This window comes from Aphelocoma coerulescens, chromosome 15 (assembly GCF_041296385.1).
Source record: "Aphelocoma coerulescens isolate FSJ_1873_10779 chromosome 15, UR_Acoe_1.0, whole genome shotgun sequence".
NCBI classification, from domain to species: Eukaryota; Metazoa; Chordata; class Aves; order Passeriformes; family Corvidae; genus Aphelocoma; species Aphelocoma coerulescens.
This window is the reverse complement of record NC_091029.1, coordinates 13132320-13154471: the sequence shown is the minus strand read 5'-3', so window position 1 is coordinate 13154471 and position 22152 is coordinate 13132320. Positions and strand designations below refer to the sequence as shown.

Below are 22152 nucleotides of genomic sequence, written 5' to 3'. Positions count from 1 at the left end.
GCTGGGCTGCAGTGGGCATCCAGTGGGATGTGGCACTGGTGGGATGTGGCCCTGCAAGTCCCACAGCCAGACCACCGCTGTGTCACCCCAAAGTCCCCATCCACAGCACCCCAGACAGGTAAAAACCAGCCTGGCTCTCCCAAAAATAACACAGCAAAGGATCTGTAGGAGACTGGGATCTGTTGGGACCTGTCCTGGGTCTGCAGGGGCAGGTCCATCCCACCGCCAGATGCTTCTCCAGAGCCCAGCACTCCATTTCCTCCCTCTTACAGCACAGAACGAGTGGTTATTGGAAAGATCCCTCTCAAGGTGGTACCGTGCCAAAGGAAGAGGGAATGAGGCTCCTTAAAATCAGCAACTCAACCTACTTCCAGATTTTTCTGGCAGCCGGGCCCCGCCAGTCCTTGCCACTGAAGTGGAAGGCTCCGATGGCGCTTGTTTTGTACCAGATCTCCACACACACAGTCTGTTGCAGCATTCATCCCTCGGATTTAGATGGAAACAGGCTGGCAAGGCTCCATGCAAGTGATTTCCAGGGGGAAGTTTTCTTGCTGGAGTGCCGGTAAAGGGGCTTGGCTGAAAATGTCACTGAGGGAATGGTGGGAACAGCTCCCACTGGGAAGCTCTGTGGGCACCAGGCTGCGAGCACAGCAGGAGGAGGAACACAGGGTGACCTTCAGCACAGCCCAGCACAGGCAGGCTCAGCCCCGGATACAACACAACTTCTCCATTTCGGAGCTCTCTTGGCAGTTTTTTTCTATCCGCTCTGGAAAACCCCACTCACTGCCTGTTTTCTCCAGGACTGTACCTATTGTCTGGTTTTGAACAGCAAAAGGGAAGTGATTATCCCACCTTCCTGCGGGGCAGGAGCACCCTGCATCCACCATCCAGCCACACGCTCCGAATTCCTGCAGCAGGGAGGGGAGCAGGCTGTGACAGGGACATGTGGGGACCTGTCAGAGACAACAGCTGGACAACAGGGAACACTGGCCACCTGGGCTGGGCCAGTGCCAGCCACCTTCCCCACAGCCACAGGGCTTCCTCCAGATCCCAGGGGAGCACACCAGAGGCAGGAGGATGCCGGCTCTTCCCTCCTGCTTCATCCCTCTCTCCCCTCCTAAGCATGGAATACGGTAAACAGGATGTTCCTGCACTGCCTGACCATGACTAATTTTATATATATATATATAAATCTATGGTTTTGTGTTATCCAAAAAACCAGAGGTACCCAAATCCCAGACACCTGCCTCTTCCTGGGCCCTTAATTCCATGGATTAACTTTGCTGTACTGTGTTTCTATCAAATTCTAACTGAAGGCCCAGGAATCATCTGTTTTCCAGACCCAGATGCTCTCCAGGACCAAGAGATTCCAGCTGCAGGATATAATTGTAAATCACATTTTCCAATAAAATTGTTGCTAAGTTCAGAGTATTTTTCCCCCACCCTCACACACAGACATAAGCATTCCTTCAGGAATGACTGAGGAGCACCAGGAAAACTTCAAGCCCCCTTTCTTGCAGCTTTTACCAGAAAATAAGAGGATTTCCTATCGTAAACTGCTTAATTACAAATCCCAATGTATTTCCCCATCTGAGTGCTCCGAAACCAGGCACATCTCCATTAAAAACCTCAAATCCAAGGAAGGAGAACTGCATATTTATTAAAACAAATCACAGGCTGTCCAGAGCAGATCCAGATCTCCTTTATCGCAGGAACAGCTACACAAGCTCATGCCAAGGGAGAAAAACTTCCAAGTCAGGGTCAGTACAAGATCCAAGGCAGGGAAAGAACAAGAACAAAGGGGTTAATAAATGTGTGGAGAAAAAGTTTTCAATTAGCAGGAGGTTAAGTGAAGCAGTGAGTGCTGAGGGCAGACAGATGATGCTCTTGGCCACCATAAATCCCTCAAAGATGGATCTAAACTAAGCTGGGCATGACCTTGATGTCTTTTCCCGAGGGGATTCAAGGGAGAGCCTGCACTCGAGCAGAGCATTGATCACTACAGACTACTCACTACACTGACACATTTTGGGGCTCCATCAGCTTCTCCTCTCTCATCAGTGGGGGTCTGTTCAAACTACAGCTGGGGGGCAGTGGATGCAGCCCCAAAAAGGCCAGAATGGAAATAGGATTGGGAGGGTTGGGGTTACAACACGGACACGTTACGTCTCAGGGCTCCACCGCTCCTATTTCTTCCTGCCTCCTCTCTCTTTGAGTGCCAGGTGAATCAGAGAGCCACTCGTCATGTTGTAATAAGCCAGGGAGTTGGAATCCTTGATGAAGATGCCCTGAGGGGAGGAGAAAAGGGGAAAAAAAAAAAAAAACCACAGAAGAGCAGTCAGAGCAGAAACCTTAGTGTTGCCTCCCCACGGAATCCCACCCAGATCCCAACCCTCCTGGCTGTAACGCTCACAGCAGGGGGATGACAGAACACTGCAGGCTTTGAAGAGCCCACAGAGATCCCAGTGTCCAAGATGGACACTGGAGGTGGGTAGAGAATCCTAGAATGATTTGGGTGGGAAGGGACCTTTAAGATCCCTCCCATTCTACCCCCCTTGCCATGGGCAGGGACACCTCCCACTACACCAGGCTACTGGGAACAACACACAGCCAATGTGGCTCCTGCAACACATAGATAAAGAGTCACCACATGTGGAGTTAGTCAGGCTCCACTCTCCCTTCACCATTTTTGGTTTTTTTTCCTTAAAAATAATCAGCTCAGCTCCCTTTCCCGTTAAGGGTTAACAGAGTCTCTGCCTGCAGATGAACTCCTGAGGAGCTAAGTGCACAAAGTTCACTGCTTAGGCAGCAGGTTGTGCCTGCCTGGGCACATGCATGACTGGAAGTAAGTCATTAAAAAGGAACGGGGCCTTTCTCACAGCTCCAGCTTCGAGAGGAAGAGAGACAGAGAGTGAGCTCTTCCCTTCCCCTGTTTTGGAGAAAGCCTTCCCTGAGCTGCCAGAGTTCCAAGGCACGCTCGCCCACCTCCCACTGTGAGCACACACAGCAGAGCTGTGGGAGCAGGCTGCTGCTGCAGCTAAATGTCAAAAAAAAAAAAAACAACCTAATAAAACAAGAGGCTGATTTCAGAGAAAGCCACATCAAGTTTGGAGGACTCATCTGCAGCAGCAACAATGTGAAAATCCTGATTTAACCTATTAAAGGCCTGTCCTGCTGTAACAGAGGGCAGTTCTGTCACAGCTGTGCTGTGCAAGCAGGAAAAACATTCCCTCTGCTCTTCCAGTATCTCATGGGGCATTGGATTGTACACTATAATTTTTATTTATAAAGAAGTCGTGTGAGAGAATGCACTGAAGGAACAACTACCATCTGAAGGGCTTATACCCACCTCGTACTGCAGCTTCTGCTTCCCAGCTGGCATCCCTGTGGCCTCGTGGATCTTAACCTTGATAACAGACACCTGGGGAGGATCAAAGGGCTCCTTCAGTGCTTTTGTCCCAGTCCTGCTCCCCAGCCCCGTGGAGGGGGAGCAGGCTGAGCTCCCAGCTGCTGCTCTCGCGGGCAGCACATGGAGCAGGGCAGGAGGATGAGCTACATGCCTGGTCTGAGAGGGGCAGGGTGAACACCAGCACTTGGCCATTCAGCTTCCATTCCGTCTTGTCCTGCATGTTGGGAACTTGGACTTTGACTGTGACTGGGCCCTATGGGAAAACACAGATAAAGTCTCTCAGGGCTGTGATAACACAGCACCAGACTAAGTATTTATTTCCATATCTTGACTCCAGAGTAAACACACTGAAATGTGTTTACAAGTTACTCATCTGCTCCCAAAATAAAACATTTAGTTGGATTTCTCTTCCTTTTGTGTGCCATCTATCAAGCACCACACGCACTGAGAGTGTCACAGGGTGAAGTGTGAAGCACAGAACAGGAGAAGCTTCTCTGTGCACATGAAATCACAGAATCACAGACTGGTTTGGGTTGAAAAGGACCTCAAAGCCCATCCAGTGCCACCCCTGCCATGAGTAGGGACACCTTCCATTGTCCCAGGCTGATCCAAGCCCCATCCAACCTGGCCTTGAACACTTCCAAGGATGGGGCAGCCCCAGCTGCTCTGGGCACCCTGTGCCAGGGCCTGCCCACCCTCCCAGGGAACAATTCCTTCCCAATATCCCACCTAAATCTCCTTTTTTACTTTAAATATTCCCAGAAAAACCATACAACCCTTCCTAAGGATTTAAAACTCCTCCTGTGACACTGGCACTCCTCAGGAAGGAATTGATGCTCACATTTAGCTCACCTTGTTATGGAATACACCACATTACCCTACTATCATGCTGGCATTGATACTCTAATCTCTTTGCATCTCCAGCTTAGTCCTCCTCTCCTTAAAAGCTCATTAGTAGCTTTAGTTCTTCTCTGCAATATAACCTACCTCTCACTGCCCTTAATTACAGAAGAGCACTATCCCACTCTGTGTAGCTCTTCCCAATAAGAGACAAAGGAGTCTGGTTAGCTCAGGAATGACAAAAGGAAGGAGACACCTCCAAAGTCCCTTCCTTGCCAGGTATTTCTGCCCCTCTGTGCAGGGAATTGGCTTTACAGCCCCTGTGGAGTTGGGAGTGGAACAGCCCAGGACTCTGACCCACACATGTACCTTGTTCCTACGCAGAAATTCCTCCTCTGGAATCAGGCTATCCTCACTCTTCAGTTTCTTGGAGACTGGCTCATCCTCCATGGGGGGTGGGGGGTGAACGGGAGGCATCGGCGCCGGGGACGGGACCGGAGCCACGGGAGGCGCAGGGACAAAGGCTGGAATGGATGGGGGACACACAACACAACCCACAGTCACCCCCTGAGTGCACAGCAAACACCCCCTCACAACAAAAACACTCTGAGCAGGGCAGCACAGGCTGAAAATAAATGCCACGATACATGGAGGAAGTTACAACCAACAGCAACATGCAAACTTCAAACATTCGGAGAGCTCTCATATTGGGAAGCGTTCCAGGAAGAGATAACAAGGCATGAGAGCTTCCTGCAGATCTTGCAAAAAAAGAACAGGCTCTCAGTTTGGCAGGCAGCAGTGCCAGTTCCTCCAGTTAGGGAAGAAAAGACAAAAAAAAAAAAAAGGAAAGATTGCTTCTTACATCATGCTTTTTAACTTCAAAGCACCTAATGAGGAAAAGGGCCAGCAAACAGCTTTTCCTCCAGCAGCAGCAGCTTCTGTAAGGAGCTGTAACACCCTCTGAGGTGCTGGCAGCTCCTCTTTACCCTGCATTCCTAATTTTCACCCAAGCAGGCTCCTGGGGCCACAGGACTGCCTGCATTTCATGGTGCAGGAAGAGCCTGGAGCCCAAAAGCAATACTAGATAAGCCGTACCAAACACCCCAAAACTCTTAACAACAGTACTTAGGGCCTGCAATCCCAGTTACACACCAGTACCAGGGCACAGGAGGAGAAGGACTCCAAGCTGAAGCCCATCAAAAAGGAATTATCCAACAATTCCCCAGGAAAAGCTGAAGTCACTGACCTGTGGGGACTATCATGGGGGGCGGGCGGGGGCTCATGATGGGGGGAGCAGAGGGGGGCATGGGCACCACGTTGATCCGTGGGGTGTGGATTATGGGAGGCATGGGGGTGGCTATGACGGACCCCGGAGGCAGCCGGACCACGGAAGTCATGGGGGGACGAGGCATGACCGGAACTGCAGAAACCACAGCGGCACGGACGGGAGGAGGCATCTGGGGAGAGAAGGTGAATTTCCTTAGTGGGAACACCCAGGGCTGGCCACAATCCCGATTAAAATAACCAGGGAAACACAGAACCACGGGTTCTGCTGGCCAAAGACTTGCAGGGAGTAGTGGCCCCACCATATGGGCAGCCCAAGCTGGCTTGAGCAGGCACAGATGCCTCATTAGCAGATTAAAGGGTTCCTCCTTCCCTCCCCACTTCAGGATCAGACCTCCAGGCACTTAGTTCCTTTCCTAAATTGCTGTTTGGGACTCACACAGCAGACCCCTTGAGGCAGGGAGTGAATGTTCTTACCTTGGGCTGCTTTTGTCCAGCATCATTTTACACCTACAAAGGCCCTCAGCCATCCCTTTCTCAGCCATACTCTGCCTCCAAGATCCCACTGCCCAGCTGATCCCAGTGTTTGTGATAACTCCAAGGACAAAAAACTCCACCTAAGTGTTATATTCCATTTTTAACAGAAAGTTCAATAAGGTTCTTCTAATATTTCCAAACTACTCTTAAACTGCAAACTTCCCACAAAAGCCTCTTCCATGCAAGCACCCTTGCCCTTCATCAGGACCCCTCCTAATTAACTACAGCCTCAGTAATTGGCTTCTGAGAGCCCAAACACTCACGGTGGGTGGACGAGGCACAGATGTGATGGGCTGGGCGCTGGCAGGGGGGTTGGAGGCTGAGGAAGGAGGGGGTGGCTGGGGTATCTCGTTGGGTTTGCTGGGCCCGATCTTCTCCTTGCTGTCATCCTCTGGCACCAGTCCCTTGGCCTTGTGGATGGCTTCAATTTGCTCTTGCAGAGTGATATTGGCCTGAGCAGCCTGCTGTGTGCGGGCCATGCTGCCCGAGTGGCCATCCCAGGTCACCTGAGAGGGTAAAATAAATCAGAATAACCCAACCTGGCCAGACTGCAGAGAAATCTAGAGAGCAGCTTGATAGATGGAAAAAAATTCAAGACTCTTGTGTCTCTGAGCATTCACAATGCTACAGGGACCTACTATATAAAAAACCCCAGCCAATCAAACAAAAATTCCCAATTTCTACTCTACCTTTTCCTCTGGTTTCTGGATCTCTTCTTCACCAATCTTTTTACCAATGGCAGTCTCTTCCACACCGAAGATATCAGTACGACGCTCTGCCAGCTGCTTCAGGCTGCTCTCAATATCCAAACCTGAGGGAAAAAAGAGCAATTCTTATCTCAACTAATATAACCAAACACGATCAAGCCTCTCTTACTGATCTTTCAATTATTTGATATCTAATGGCCGAGTGATGCCCTTTTTACACAGAATATTCTGAGTTGGAAGGGACCACAAGGACCATCAAAGTCCAATTCCTGTCCCCTTTCTTTTTTTTTGGAAAGATACTGGCCAGCAACAGCTGATTCTTTTTGATATTAACATTATAAAAGGGCCTCACTGTACTAATGACAAACATATCCATCTAATTATCACAGAAAGGACATCACACAGAGCTACATTTCAGATGGTCCTGATCAGTGGGGGCACTGAGGGGCTGTGCAATCAATGCTCAAGCTGACCTGGGGCATAGACCTCGTCATCACTCTGCTTCTCCCGGATGGATCGATCCCGCTGCTCCAGCCACCGTGGATCCAGGAGCCCAATCCTCATGTGCTCCTGCATTTTACTGGCAGGAATCTTCTCTCCAGTGATGGGAGACACCAGGTACTCATCCGGAGCCGGGGCGGGTGGTAAGGGTTTTGAGGCTAGGAGAACAAAACCACAGCGTTGGTTCAGTCTAGAAACAAATGGTTTGGGATTCTTCAGGAAGAAATAAAGGTGGTTTTTCCCACTAGTTCGATTTACCTTTGGGATCGTAATCTTTCCGCACAATGACCTGATCTGGTGTGGGAGGGAGTGGGGGTGGCATCGGGGTTTCTGGAGGAGGAGGAACCTTCTGACCTTCATCTTCATCATCTGACCCCTTATTGAAAAGGAAACAAAAATCATAACCAAGTTGCAGTGGTCAAATTCCTTTGAGAGAGACGTAAAATCCTAGAGAGTGCTGGAAGAATGGATTATGCAGCTTCAAAGCAACGGAGCTGTTCTGGACACCTATGGCACAATGGTTCCTCTGGACCACGATTCAGAAGTTCAGCAGCCCCAGAAGAGGAAGCAAATATTCCTCAGCTTCCACATTACAGCAGCCTGGCACGCAGGGGATTACAGTTAACCACGCTCTTGTTCCCTGTTAGCAGAAAAACAGCTTAAAGTGGGCAGAGCCTAAGATGAGTCATCTTTCAGTGCTCCAGACTCTGGGCACAAAAATGCCTGAAAGACTTAAAACCACAGAAATATAAAATCCACATCACTGGGTGCTAAAATTACTGTCTTTCTCTCTTGGAACTTGTATTGTCATACAAAACATTTTAAAAAGCAACCATATTCCAGCAGCAACAGGTTGTTGGGAGATTTCATTAGAGGGAAATTTCATTTCCTCAAGAAACTGAAGAACTATTTACAGTGAAAGTGGAGAGCCACATAAACCACACGAACTTTAGGGGATAAAACCCTATTGTCCAGTTACCTCATCCATATCCTGCACTTGTGTGTCCTGATCCAGCTGGGCTGGAGGCTCATCTGTTTTCTCTTGCTTTTCATCTTCCTCATCTGATTCCACCTCCATCTCCACCTCCTCACTTTCCCCAAATTTCTCATAACGCTCCTGGATCAGGATTCGAGCTCCCAGCTCTTCTGGAGTGGTGGGAGGAGGGAAATTCCCTACAATGCAGAAAATACAGCTTCTGTTTCTCCATCCCATTTCATTACTCAACACACACAGACAGAAATACCAATTCTTGAACAAAAAGCAGTGGCAACAAAATCCTTGGGAGCCAGAGGATATGGAAGGGAATGGATGGAGTCTATATAAACATCAGCATGACACATGAAGATACAGTAATTTATAAATGGAAGCACTACTAGAAAGTGGGACAAGCACTGCTGTCCTGGTGGGAGTAGAGAAGTGGACACTACTGCAGTCCTGGACTTCCTTCAAAGAGAACATCACTGACTCCAGAAAAAAACCAGCAGCCCTGCAAAATGTCAGTGTAAGGCTTTTCCCTTCAACTCCAAAGGATAAAAGGCTGTAAACCCCAATGTCTGCCTAAAAATAGCACTTCAGGACACATCTGGGCAAAGGGAGCAGAATTTCATAGAGGTGACAATGTTTAACATCAGTACCTTGCTCGTTGGGCTGGAAGTCAACTGTTTCCACAACCACAAAGTCATGCCAGTCAATCTGGGCATAAGCAACACGCTCCTTCTCCTTCTCTTCCTCCTCCTTCTTTCTCTCTCGCTCCTGGAACTTGGCCCACTCCACTCTGTAATAGACCTGCAGGAGCAGACAGAGCACACATTGTCAGACAAGGAACAGCACAGTCATCTCACTGTTGGTTTGCAAATGGAAAGAACCTGGAGCAGTGTCAGGTTGGGTATCAGGGAAAGGCTCTTTCCCCAGAGGCTGCTGGGCACTGCCCAGGCTCCCCAGGGAATGGGCACGGCCCCGAGGCTGCCAGAGCTCCAGGAGCGTTTGGACAGCGCTGCCAGGGATGCCCAGGGTGGGGTTGTTGGGGTGTCTGGGCAGGGACAGGAGCTGGGCTGGGTGCTGGGATCCTTCCCACTCGGGATATTCCATGATTCCACTTTGTAAGCACTTGGAAATGCTTGGAAATGGGGTTGTGCAGTATCTCTGTGCTGCCACAAACTACCCCCCTACCAACACCAGCTGCAATTTAAAGCAACTTTGAGCCTCCTGTACTCAAGTGAGAGCAAGTGACACATCCATTGTTTTCTCTATTTGCTGCCAACAAGCCAAAAACACGCAAAGAGAAAAAATTCAAAACATAACCAAAATGCTTCAGCAATTTTGCAAATTTCTTCTTGGAATACCTGATCCAAGACTTCCTTGGGATTTTCAGCCTCCTTCTTGAGCTTGAGGAGCAAGCCCTTTGGCGGGATCAAGATCTGAAACACATTTTACATGACAGTTGGTGACAATTCTTTGTGCCAAAGCCTCTTTCAGAGCAATTATTCTCTTTCCACACTGCTAAAAATATCAGCAGACCCCCGGGGCTATGTCCTATTTAATCTTCTGCAACCCTCTCATTATTTACTGCTCATCCCTGCACTTCAAAATACTCACTTGTGCCCTTCCAATTATCCTCCAGATTAAAAAAGCCAGAACTTGTACTTAGATTACAATAGTGTGTGGTACATTTAGGTGACAGCCCACTGTGCTCAGCACAGTATCCTCTCTGAAGAGCAGGATTTAAAGGATGGATTCCTGGACCCATTATTTCCAGCCTGGCTGGTTTGTAGAGCTTCATCAGCCCTCCAGACTCATTCCTGCTGCAGAAGGAATCACCCTGCTGGGAATACCTTTGTGTACTGCTCCACCAGCTTGGTGAAGTAGTTGAAGAGGCTGTGCTGGGGGCGAAGGAAATCAAACTGGTAGTTCCTCTGCTCCTTCTGCATGAGCTGGGTGAGGAACTGCCTCCCGTTCCGGGCCACAAACTGCGCCGTGAGCTTCACCACGTCCAGGTCGAAGGCCGAGATGGACGGAGGGTCCGCGATGAACTCGAACTCGGGCGGAGGCTCCTTTGGAACCACCGTCTCCTGGATCACCTGGGCCTGCACCTGCAGGGAGAACAGAGACAGCTCAGTGACTTCCTGCAAGGAACACCCACCAAACACTCAGGAGAATCTTTTTTTCCTCCAGCTGCTGCAGGAAAGCAATGCCAGTTGCCATGCTGGCAGGCGCAAAGATGAGAAACCATCATCTATTAAAAATGTTGCTCCAACAGCAAACAAATCTGGAAAGTATCAGGATTTTGCTACAGCCCTCCCAGGGCCACCAACACCACAGTGTGGCTGCTGGCCATGCCAAGCATGTAAAAGCCCTGGATTCATTCCATGCCCTTTTCCCACCCAGTATGTTCAAAGGCACAGCTGAAGAAGGTGAGCAGCATTTTGTACTCCATGTTTGAAAGGGAAGTCGATCCTTGTGGCAGGAAAAGTTTCTACAGAACAGTGCATGCAACAAAGCCAAATACAACTCCAAGGGATTCCCAAGACTTGCCTCTGCCACATCCAGTCCAAGTGACCCCCAGTGTAAGTATTCTGTCAGTCAATACGCAGGTAAACTTAACTAAAATTGACCAATTAAACTGTATTTTGGAACTTTCAAACGACTTTGAGTTACCAGCACTGGGGGATACACATCTGCATCGAAACAAAGCTCCAGACACTCAACTCCAAGCCTGTCACTGCTGTCATTTTGACAAATATATAACCAACTCTTTCTTCTTGACTTTTGAGCTTCCTTCCTGCTCAACCCCAGGCTGTGGCACCACTTCAAAGCGGCCGAATTCTTCCCCGAAGTGATGGAAGGAACACTCACCTTCTGTGGGAGCTGCTGCTGGGCACTCTGCTGCTGCTGCATGACCTTGGGGATGGCAGCCGAGGGCTCCTGGGCTTTGCCCTCCTTGAACTCGCTGACCTTGTGCCGGTAGTAGGCATGGTAAGGGTCGTTGGGGTTCAAGAAGTTGAACTTGGGGTTATTTATTTCGTTCTGACGAATTCGGGCTTCAAATTCTGGACCATTTCTGGGGAGGAACAAGAGAAATTGTTTAGGTCATCAACTCCAGTGTAAATGTCTCTTTCAGACTGAGATGTGTCGAGGCATGAGCCACTCAGAAGATCATCTTCTCTCCCACAAGGGAGGAGCTCCACTCTCAAGAGCTCACACACGTTACAGGCAATTGTCCTCCTAATGTTGTCTGTAATGTGAATATGAAAAACTCACACTCAAAAGTGTTCCACAGTCTCATCTGTCTGCACACAAAGGTCATTTCCACCACTGACTGAAGTTTCCAGTTATGAACCATGAAGTTTACAAGTTACTTACTACACCGATTTTATTTGCTCTATTAACAAGCTTTCAAGACTCATTTCAGTTCCAGAACAATCAGATCAGGAAAAAAAAAGCAGGGAACCATCAGCCTGTGCAGGGACTGGCCACCCCAGAGTGCTGCATTCAGGAGCCCCAGTCCAGGTAAACATCCACTCCTCCCACCCAAAGCACGAGCCAGTGATTTCAGGGCAGTTTGAGAAAATTCCCAGCTGCCACAGGGTGTTTCTCTTCATAGTCTCTGGATACCTCCAAGTCTCACTTAGACATTCCACCTCCTCCAAAAGAGGAGGTCTCTACAATCCCAAAGGATAAACAATCCCTTCCTTATGCTCAGAAGCAGCCAACACTCCTTGGCAGCATTTTAGAGATGAGTTACACAGTAAGGGTTTGACTGGAGCAGCTTTTAGTAATTCTCTGAAACCAAAACCCACCACATTTTAGCACTAAAACACAGCCATGACTCCTGCACCAAGGCTCCCTTTCCACCTGGAATTTGGTTTCCCCTTCAGATCATTCAGAACAGGCCCTGTTCCCCACTTACTGCAGCACCCACTGCACATCTGAACAAGGGCTTGATTTATTTACTACCAGTTTCTCCAGCAAAGACTGTCTTACACCCTCTTCAGTAGAATATTGTTGTTTCTTTTCCAGTCTCATTGATTCAGCCTCAATCCTTAAAATCCTTTGTGCAAAACCATGGAACTGGGACCTGCTTCAGCTTCTGGAGCTGCACTGCAGAGCAGAAGCACGAAAATCCCAGGAAAAAGAGACATCACCAGTGTCACTTTACCTGGCTACAAAGCTGGCAGTCTTGTCCACAATATTCCTGACCTCTGGAGGAGGGTAAATAATTCCCACCACAGGCTTGGCTGGTGCTGCTTCCTCTTTAGGCTCCTCTTCTGGCTGTAATAAAGATTGTTGTATTACAAAAGGTGAAGGGTGCCAGGATTAGGCATTCCAAACACAATCCCAACAGCACACAGGAACATTTATCCACCCTCCTCCTCAGCCCCTCAATCCCTGAATTCTTCCTGACACGAGATCTGGCAGACACAGTATGAATTCCACTAATTCCCTGGTTTCTCAGGATGGGAGACAATGTTTGTCTGCCTGCCAGAGGCAACCCACTGCAGGGACAGGGACAGCAGGACAACAGGGAAGGTGCCTAAAGGGGAACTAAAACAATTCCTCAGGGCATTTCCACTGTTTCAGCCTTAACCCCGAGTATGTTCATAAATGCTGAGCCAAGAGGCTCAGGAAAAACACCTCATTCCTAAGGTGTAGAAGTTCTGGATGTTCCTAGGGGCCTGCAGGACCTGAATGATTGACTCCACATGAAATAAAACACAGGTTTTAGTCCACTGTGGTTGCACTGGAAGCTATTTTGTAAAGAAAAATACAGCATTTTTCTCACTGTTATTACAGGAGGATCCAAACTAAAATCCCAGAACTCTCCCCGTGGATGACTTTGTATTCCAGTAAAACCAGAAGCTGCTTTTCCAGGGTACTAAAGACGTTGTTTCTCTTTCCTCACCAAGCAACTTCCAAGAAAAGGTGTTATAAACCAGGACAGATCTACTGGAAACGTTTATAATCCTAACACGGACAGTCAGGGATCACTTAAATTCCCAGCAAAGCTCCCAGCTCTGCCAAACCCATGGGGACTCTAAGCCAGAAAATATTCCCAAGTCAGACTGATCCCTGTCAGTGTCCCAGGCCAGGTTGGACATTGAGGCTTGGAGCAGCCTGGGACAGTGGAAGGTGTCCCTGCCACAGCAGGGCTGGAATGGGGTGAGCTTTAAGGTCTCTTCCAGTGCAAACCATTCCATAAAATACAACATTAATAAAGTGTGGTAAGAGAAAAGCACCATGAATATCTTTAGTTTTTATTCCCACTCCCTCCAAACTTCATCTTTGGGAGCTGAAGGATGAGGCAGCACCACATTTGAGATATTTTATTTAACAGTGATGTTGAGTTGCCTTGTTAACATCTGTGCATGAAAGTCACTGGGTTTTTTGGGGGGGAATCACAATTTTCCAAGGTTCTCAGTGAGATCAGCTCCCTGTCAGCTCCAAGAGTGCTGTGTGAGAGTCAGGACAGCAGCTCCAGCTCTGTGGGAGCTGTATCCCCACCTCAGGAAAGCTGCAAAGAATATGGCCAAGAGAGAAAGGATCTGAGAGGGTGCTGGGATACACAGGACTGCCACACTCCCTCAGACTTTTAATCCTTCCACACACCATCCCTAGAGCCAGGGCGGCTCCCACAGCTCCTGGCAACCCCCCATACCCATCGGAATCACAGCCCTGGGGCACTGCCAGGGAAGGGCTCGGTGCACGCCCAGCCCCAGCAGGATGCTGCTGTCTGGGAAGGAATCCTAGGGTGGTGTGGGCGGGAAGGCAACCTAGAGCTCATTTCATCCCACCCCCTGCCATGGGCAGGGACACCTCCCACTGTCCCAGGCTGCTCCAAGCCCCAGTGTCCAGCCTGGCCTTGGACACTGCCAGGGATCCAGGGGCAGCCACAGCTGCTCTGGGCACCCTGTGCCAGGGCCTGCCCACCCTCCCAGGGAACAATTCCTTCCCAATATCCCATCCAGCCCTGCCCTCTGGCACTGGGAAGCCATTCCCTGTGTCCTGTCCCTCCATGCCTTGTCCCCAGTCCCTCTCCAGCTCTCCTGGAGCCCCTTTAGGCCCTGCAAGGGGCTCTGAGCTCTCCCTGGAGCCTTCTCCTCTCCAGGTGAGCACCCCCAGCTCTCCCAGCCTGGCTCCAGAGCAGAGGGGCTCCAGCCCTGGGAGCAGCTCCGTGGCCTCCTCCGGACTCCTCCAGCAGCTCCAGGTCCCTCCTGTGCTGGGAATTCGGAGCCGGAGGCAGCTCTGCAGGCGGGGTCTCACCTGAGCGGGCGCAGGGATCAGTGCAGCGCCCCTGGCTCACCCTAGCGCGGTCCGTGAAGGGCACACATCCCCGAACACCCGCGGCTCGCGCCATTCCCCGCTCCCCTCCCCTCCCTCACCGCTCCCCCCTCCTCGGCCCGTACCGGTTTGCTCTCAGCGGGGGGCGCGGGCTGCGCCGGAGGCACAGCCTGCACGGGTCCGGCGGGCATGGCGCTGCCGGGGACGGGGGGTCCGCGCCGGGCGGGGCCGATCGAGGGGCGGGCGAGGCTCGGTCAGGACCAGACGCGGCGCCGGCACCGACTGGGGCGAAATGGCGGCGGCGGGCTCCGTGCCGCGCGTGCGCGCCGGAAGTGACGCCACGCCGGCGGGAAGCGCAGGCGCAGATTGCCGGGAGGTGGGTGGGCACGCGGCGCGCGCGCCCGCTGCGGGATGTACCATTAGCGTCCCGTGCGGGGGGAGCCCCCAGAAGCGGGAATGCACCACTGCGGCGTCGGAGGGGCGTGGTTGCCATAGCGACAGGGCTGGGACGCCGCGGCCTAGCGCAGGGCCTGGGCCCGGCGCCTCCTCCCTGCCTTTCCCGCCGTTTCCTGCGATCCCCCCCGATTCCCTCGGTTCCCCAGCACTCCTGGGGACCATCGGGCCCGGGGGGTTCCGTGCTGGTCCCTCTCCAGCAGCCTGTCCCAGTAGGGCGTTCCCTCCATCCCAGGCTTGGTGACCCCATCGGTCCCTGGCCTGGTGGCCCCGTTGTTCCCAGGCGTGTCCCCCCGGCCCGGCCCGGCCCGGCCCGCACCATGGCGCACCTCCTGGGCCACCGCGGCTGCATGGAGAGCCTGCGGGCCGACCTGCGGGACCTGCAGGCCGCCATCGCCGACGTGTCCTCCCGGGCCGGCGCCGTGCGCTTCCCCTCCTGGAAGTTCCCCGACAAGGTGTCCTGCGACCTGGACATGTCGGTGCTGCTGCAGCGCTACAGGCACAGCGATAGCGACCCCGTGTTCAGCCAGCACGCACACGTGGTGCTGCTGGAGCTGCTCGTAGACAGGTGAGAGGCCCCAGGCAGCCCGAGCGGCTCCTGCCCCGGGGGGAAGGGGGGTTTTGGCGTGTTGAGCTTTATCTAAGTCCTGGGGAAGGTTTTGGGCACCTCAGCACAGAAAGAAGTTAAAGCTGTTAGAGAGCGTCCAAATGAGGGCTGAGAGGGTGGTGAAGGGCTGGAGGGGAAGCTGAGGGTGGGAGCACTTGGTCTGTTCAGCTGGAAAAGAGAAGGCTGAGGTCAGACCTCACCGAGGGCAGCTGCTCCCGAGGGCCAGCTCTGCTCTCTGTGAGCAGGGACAGGATTCAAAGGAATGGCTGGAGCTGAGCCACGGAGGCTTAGGCTGGATGTCAGGAAAATGTTCTTCCCCCAGAGGGTGCTCGGGCACTGAGCACGTTCCCCAGGGAATGATCACAGAATTAACTAGATTGGAAAAAACCTTGGAGATCATCAAGTCCAACCTATGAGATAACACCACCTTATCAATTAAACCATGGCACCAAGTGCCACATCACGGCCCCAAGGCTGCCAGAGCTCCAGGAGCCTTTGGACAATGCTCTCAGGCACAGGTTGAGATTGTTGGGGTGTCTGTGCAGGGTCAGGAGTTGGACTGGATGATCCTTGGGTCCCTTCCAGCTCAGGATATCCCATGGTTTTATGAAGTCTTTCGGATGCCTTGTTCCCCGTGTATTTCCATGATGAGCAGTGCCAGCACCTCGGCCTCATGCCCTGCTGAGCTTTAAAACCCGACTCCTTTCCCTGCTTAGAGCTGCCAGCACAAACTGGCCATGAAGAAGCAGAGCCAGACATACTCCACCCAGGAGCTGAGGTGGAGCAGATGGGACAGGATTGTTGAACTGCCTCCCAAAACCTTGGAAACACTCAGACACAGCTGCATCGACAGCCCTGGGAGGCCAAAACCCCTTCTGCAGTGTGGGTGAAATAAAAACAGCTCTGGTTTAAAAGATGAGCCGTTCCCACCGAGCTCTTGGCCCTAAAAATCAGGATTTGCTGCAGCATAGGTGCCCCAAATCTTTGGGGGGAGCATAATGGCAGCCTCTTGGAAGTGGTTGCTCCATGAAGTGATCCAGGCCTGGGAAATCCCAGGAGCACCAATCCCACCCTCCTGCATCGCACTGGCTTGGTCTGGGTGACAGGGAGGGGGCCGACCTCCCTGCCCCAGCTCTCATTGCCAACTCCCGTTGCTCCAAGCCGTGTTTTCCTGTCGAGACAGGCTGCTGCTGCTGCTGCAGAGCTTCACTGGGTACGTGGAGATGGTGCTGAGTGGGCGGGCGCTGCCGCCGGCGCGGGGCCTGGGGCCCTGCATGTCCGCGGGGCTCACGGCCAGGACCTTCTGGAGCACCATGTTGAAACTTGGCGCCTTCTGCCAGCAGCTCCGGGATGAGGTGGGACATTTGGGGACATCCCATGAGCTGAGTCACTCCCCTCCCCCCCAGGATTTGGATCGTGGTCATTCTCGGACACCCTGTGGCCACGCCAGATGTGCGTGCACCCTTTGAGTGCTGGCGCCTGTGTCACACATCTGTCCCCTCCCAGCCTGAGTCCCTTCCCTCCCAGCTGTGCCACTGCATCCATCCTGCTCCAGGATCTCAGGATGAGTGAGCTGGGCTGCCTCTAGAGCTTGGAAAATATTCTCCTTCTGCCAAAATGCTGCAGCTCTGCTGACCCTACTGTGGGTCTGAGCTGCCTCAAGACAGTGAAATAATTGGTGGTAAAAACAACCTGCCCCTTCCCCGCATTTTATTTTCCCAAAATGATCTTTCTCATGGAAAAGGCTCGCAACAATCTGTGTGGCACAACCAGGAGGCAGTGCAGGGGGTGGGAAACAAAGGGTGGTCACAAGGAAGGGGGATGGGGAGCAGGTTCTGCTGCTGAGGCTTCCCCTTGGTCACCATCCCTTGGCTGCACTGCTGTCCTATCCCCACACCTGATTTGGGCTTTTATGGGTGATGTCCAGTTTGATCTGGGCTCTGATTTTCTTCTGTGTTCTCTCCCTCAGGAGAAGGATTGCAGGCAGGAGACCCCCACACAGCAATCCACTCCACCCCCTGCTCCCCAGGCTGGGAAACCTGAGAAGGAGCACCTGAAATGCTCCTTGCCAGATGTTTTGGAGTCAGGAACTGCCCCAGAAGCTGCCCAGTCCCCTTCTGTGTGCCCATATCCGAGTGTCCGTGTGCTGGGCAGCTCAGGCAGCTCCCAGGCCAGGGCTGGCCCCAGCCCAGCTCCAAGCACCCGCAGTGTTCCCACACAGACCTCGGGGTCACCCCTGGGCTCCTGTGACACCTGCTCCAGCGCCCAGGCCAGCCTCCACGAGGTGGGCAGAGCCATCACCAGCATCTGCCAGAGCCAGAACATCCCCTCGGCTCTCAGCAAATTCCAGGAGGTGCTGGAGGACAGCACAGGGAGAAGGAACCTCTCTGCAACAGACGTGAGCTACTGGGCCTCGGAGCAGAGCAAGGACCTCTCCCGGATCAGCAAACACCTCCAGGGGCTGCTGCAGCAGGTGAACCCTGTGAAGGCTGAGCTGGAAGAGATGGGCAAACAGAAGGAAAAGCTGCAGAAACAGGTAGAGGACTTTTCCAGGAAGCTGCAGAAACAGGTAGAGGACTTTTCCAGGAAGCTGCAGGCAGAGAAGGACACCCAAGCAGAGCAGCAGAGGAAGGCTGAGCAGAGCCTGAAAGCCAAGGACAAGGAGCATTCCGAGGCTGTGGCCAGGCTGGAGCAGGACAAGGATGACCTCCAAAGAGGTACAGAGGTGTTCCCAGCATCCCCTCCCAGGCCCGGGGGGATTTGCAGGAGAAGAACGGAGTCCATGGGTAAATTTTGGTCCCACCACAAGCAAAGCAGGGCTTTTTGTAGGTGCTGGGGGATTTTCCCTGCTGTGAGGCTAATCCTGGGCAGTGGGAGATGGTTGTGCCCTGTCACTGCCTCCTCCCTGGTAGCATGACAATCACTGGATGAAAACACTTTGGTGTGGCACTTTGCTGCCCCTTGGTTTAGGGATTTTTTTCTGAGGAACTGATTAATTAGAGGGTTTTGTGCTGATTTAGGAGCTACTGTGCTGGAGGAGCGACTCTTGGCCCTGCAGGAGGAGCTGGCAGCGAAGCAGGCAGCTGTGCAGGAGCTGGGTAAGGGGCTCACCCAGGGGCTCACTCAGCTCACACATCTCCCCCCTCACACCAATCTCAGGGGTGCTTCACACCCACTTAGCCCCCAGCACGCCCCAGATTGGGCTGTAGAGCTGGTGGGGGTGGGCAGAGGATGGGCCTCCTTCAGAGCAGCACCCCAACGTCAGCCAGTGCCAGAGTGGGCTGGTGCTGGTGGAGGTTTGGGGGGTCACAGCCCTCGTGCCAGACCTGCCTCCCTTTGCCAGGACCTGTGGAAGGCATGGGGTGACCCTGAACCACAGAATCATGGAATGATTTGGGCCAGAAGGGACCTCAAAGCCCATCCAGTGCCACCCTCCTGCCATGGGCAGGGACACCTTCTACTAGCCCAGGCTGCTCCAAGCCCCATCCAGCCTGGCCTTGGACACTGCCAGGGATCCAGGGGCAGCCCCAGCTTCTCTGGGCACCCTGTGCCAGGGCCTCCCCACCCTCACAGGGAAGAATCTCATCCGCATATCCCACTTAGCCCTGCCCTCTGGCAGTGGGAAGCCATTCCCCCTTGTTCTGTCACTCCATCCCTTGTCCCAAGTCCCTCTCCACCTCTTTTGGAGCCCCTCTAAGCACTGGAAAGGGTTCTTAAGTCCTCTCTGGAGCTTTCTCTTCCTCAGGCTGAACACCCTCATTCCTCTCATCACGTCCATGGACCTCCAGCTTCTCCCCCCTGCCCAGCCTGGGCCACAGTCTCTGTGTCTCCCCAGAGCTCTCCAAGGCCACCTTGCTGGAGGAGATGAGAACCACGATGGTGGCCCAGAGCCAGATGCTGGAGCTGGAGGAGAAGGTGCAGGTGCTCATAGGCCAGAGGGACAGCCTGGACCAGGAGCTGAGTGCCACCAGCATGCAGCTGGAGAAGGAGAAGGTCCGTGTGGAGAGCATGGTCCGGCACGAGGAGGTACGGCCGGCTCCGGAGCGCTGGGAATGCCTGAGCTGCTGCCCAGTGTCAGGGCTGTGGGGAATGGGTGCCACAGCCCCACACAGGCTCACCCCCCCACCACAGTCCCTGCAGGCCAAGCAGAGGAGCCTGCTGCAGCAGCTGGACAGCCTGGACCAGGAGCGTGAGGAGCTGCAGGCCAGCCTGGGAGAGGCCGAGGAGGACAAGGCCCGGCTGGTGGAGCAGCTGGAGCAGAGCCAGGAGCAGAGTGGGAAACAGCTCCAGGCGCAGCAGGTGAGCGCTGGCACCCAGGTGTGGGACACAGCCTGTGCCACAGGGGTGTCAGGAGCCACACGCTGCACAGAGTTCTCCCTGGAGGGGCACTCTGGGACCCAGGTGACATTGCCACATGGCCATGTCCTCCTGGGATTTCCTGGGGAAGAGCCCTTTCCCTCCACCCCATTGCAGACAAGTCTCTGGTTGAGTCAGGGCAGAGGGGAGCAGCAGGAAGGGACATCTTGGGGTGCTTCCACATCTCCAGTGCACCCCTGAATGTGCTCCACACTTCATGGTTGGTGCCCCTGCTTCCAGTGCACACAGGGATCTCACAGCTGAGACCCCGCACATTGTCACTGTCCACTTCCCACTGCCATAGGATATCCTTATCACAAGGGAAGGGGGGGAGCTTTCCATGGGGGGCTGAGTCCTCACTCTTACAAACTTCATCTCCTCCCTCCCATGCCATGCAGAAGCTGCTGGACACGCTGCAGCAGGAGAAGCTGGCCCTGGAGCAATGCATCCTGGAGCTGCAGGCGAACACATCTCGGCTGGAGGAACAGGCACAGGAGCTGAGGGAGCGGGAAAGGCTTCTGGTGTTCTTCCCTGACCTCCACATCCCCACTGAGATGCAGTTTGAGAGTAAGCGAGCAGATGGCAGCACAGTGGGTTTGTGCCTTGGGGTCTCCAGGGCTCCCAGGGCATCGTGCTGGCCCCAGACACTCCATTTGTCCCACTGATTGCCAGGAAGGGCTCAGCCCTTGGGCTGTGCTAAGCTGTGACCATCCCAATATGCTTCCCTACATGGGTGCTGTGCATCCCACATCTGAGCCAGGATATACAGCAGGACCAGAACATGGCAGAGCTCCCTTTGCCCACAGAGTTTGGGGTCCCAGCTGCCACTTCCCGGGCTGTGCCGCTGCTCCCTGCCTGGGGCAAGCTCCTTTCCTTGGGAGGCAGGAGGGGTGCCCACACCTCTGAGCAGGCAGGCAGGCAGCAGCAGCAGGCTGGGCTCTGTTGGATTTTGTTTGCAGGCAGTGGGAACTTGACAGAGGACATGGAGAGTCAGCTCCAGGCCAACAACATCCGGATTGAGGTGCTGCAGCGGGAGAACGCGCAGCTCGAGGCTCTGCTCACCAAGGTGAAGGTGGCTGCTGAGCAGGGCATGCTCAAGGTGAGCTGGGTGCCACAGGGTGGGTGCTGTGTACCCCAAAACCATCTCATGGCCCCCAGACATCTTCTGGGGACCCCAGGAGGGCCATGCCCAGGCTTCTCATGCTGCTGGGAGGTCACTCTGGTTTAAGTGGTGGTGCAGCTCCTTTCCATCACTGTGGCCATTGTGTCACCAGCTCAGTGGTGGCTGAGCAACATGACTGGAGCTGAAGCTGCTGGGGGGGAATTTCACCCTGTCTTACCTTCCCTTCCCCAGCTTGTCCCACAGGCCCAACTGGGGTCCCAGCTCCACAGGGAGGCCAGCAGGCAGGACACTGGGTGAGTAGGAACCCAAAGGAGCTGGGGTGGATTCCGTGCTCTTCCTCCCCTTTAACTGCTCCCACCCCACAGTTCCTCTGCTGAGCACAGGTGGCTCAGCAGGAGAAGCAGCAGGAACAGCACAGGGATGTCAGGATGCATTGACAAGGCCTGGCATGGAGCTGCCAGCAGCCAGCACTCCAAGCAACTCCGGGCAGAGCCCACATTCCAGGGCAAACCCTGCCTAACACTCCCAGTGCGCCGCCTGGTGCTTGGCCTCCCCTCACTCCCCTCACACCCCACCAGGGCTAACCGCAAATAAACATTTATCAGTCTGCATTTCCTAACAGAGAAGTGAAGTGTTCCACCAGCAGCCACCTGCCCTGCCCTCAGGACCTCCTTACCGGTTCTTTGTGTGTCAGGAAGGCCCATTCCCTTGGGAAACCTGGCCTCTGCCTGGTTCCTTGGGGAGCTGCCCCAGGGACGTTCCTGGCCACTGGAGCTCAGTCACCCATGGCTACGCTGCTGCTGGAGTCCCCAGAAGAGCGCTGACTGTGCTGATGGCTGGGCACAGCGTGTGCTATCTCCTGCCAGGAACCATTCCCAAGGGGAGCTGGGATGTGGCCACACTTGGAAGAGGAAAGCAGAGCTGGCCTGGGATGAGAGGAGTCCAAGCCGTCCTTAGCCCACCAACACAGCAACAAACTGGGAAAGTCATTCCCCGCTCCATGAGCACCCAGAGGGGCTGGGAACCACCAAGTCACTGGAGCAGGCTGGCCCTGACCTC

General features: G+C 53.5%; 2 protein-coding genes across 3 annotated transcripts; one reads left to right on the top strand and one right to left on the bottom strand.

Moving 5' to 3' along the window:
- Window positions 1–1634: 1634 nt before the first annotated feature.
- On the bottom strand, window positions 1635–14876 carry SF3A1 (splicing factor 3a subunit 1). The gene is made up of 16 exons (XM_069030586.1): window positions 14680–14876; window positions 12435–12547; window positions 11132–11336; window positions 10111–10368; window positions 9622–9696; window positions 8914–9064; window positions 8258–8451; window positions 7537–7654; window positions 7251–7436; window positions 6760–6881; window positions 6334–6576; window positions 5496–5706; window positions 4619–4773; window positions 3561–3662; window positions 3350–3421; window positions 1635–2288 (listed from the first exon to the last, which is right to left on the bottom strand). Exons 1-16 carry the CDS (start codon window positions 14743–14745, stop codon window positions 2187–2189), a joined length of 2373 nt encoding a protein of 790 aa, XP_068886687.1. The 5' UTR covers window positions 14746–14876; the 3' UTR covers window positions 1635–2186.
- Window positions 14877–15070: 194 nt separating this feature from the next.
- Window positions 15071–22110, top strand: CCDC157 (coiled-coil domain containing 157). 2 transcript variants are annotated; one of them, XM_069030588.1, is made up of 10 exons: window positions 15071–15575; window positions 16798–16969; window positions 17584–18331; window positions 18635–18712; window positions 19450–19640; window positions 19746–19913; window positions 20369–20537; window positions 20930–21069; window positions 21325–21386; window positions 21960–22110. In XM_069030588.1, the coding sequence occupies exons 1-10, from the start codon at window positions 15328–15330 to the stop codon at window positions 22048–22050; spliced, it is 2067 nt and encodes a 688-aa protein (XP_068886689.1). In that variant the 5' UTR covers window positions 15071–15327; the 3' UTR covers window positions 22051–22110. The 2 variants fall into 2 exon arrangements, with proteins under 2 accessions (XP_068886689.1, XP_068886688.1); XM_069030587.1 differs by having other exon boundaries at window positions 21459–22039.
- Window positions 22111–22152: the final 42 nt, after the last annotated feature.

Coding starts and splice junctions, on each gene's coding strand:
- SF3A1 (XM_069030586.1), bottom strand. CDS start 14,745: ATGCCCGCCGGACCCGTGCAGGCTGTGCCTCCGGCGCAGCCCGCGCCC. Junction 7,437..7,536: donor GAAAGATTACGATCCCAAAG/GTAAATCGAACT, acceptor TTGTTCTCCTAG/CCTCAAAACCCTTACCACCC. Junction 6,577..6,759: donor TCCAGAAACCAGAGGAAAAG/GTAGAGTAGAAA, acceptor TTACCCTCTCAG/GTGACCTGGGATGGCCACTC.
- CCDC157 (XM_069030587.1), top strand. CDS start 15,328: ATGGCGCACCTCCTGGGCCACCGCGGCTGCATGGAGAGCCTGCGGGCC. Junction 18,713..19,449: donor GGCAGCTGTGCAGGAGCTGG/GTAAGGGGCTCA, acceptor GTGTCTCCCCAG/AGCTCTCCAAGGCCACCTTG. Junction 21,387..21,458: donor GCCAGCAGGCAGGACACTGG/GTGAGTAGGAAC, acceptor CCCACCCCACAG/TTCCTCTGCTGAGCACAGGT.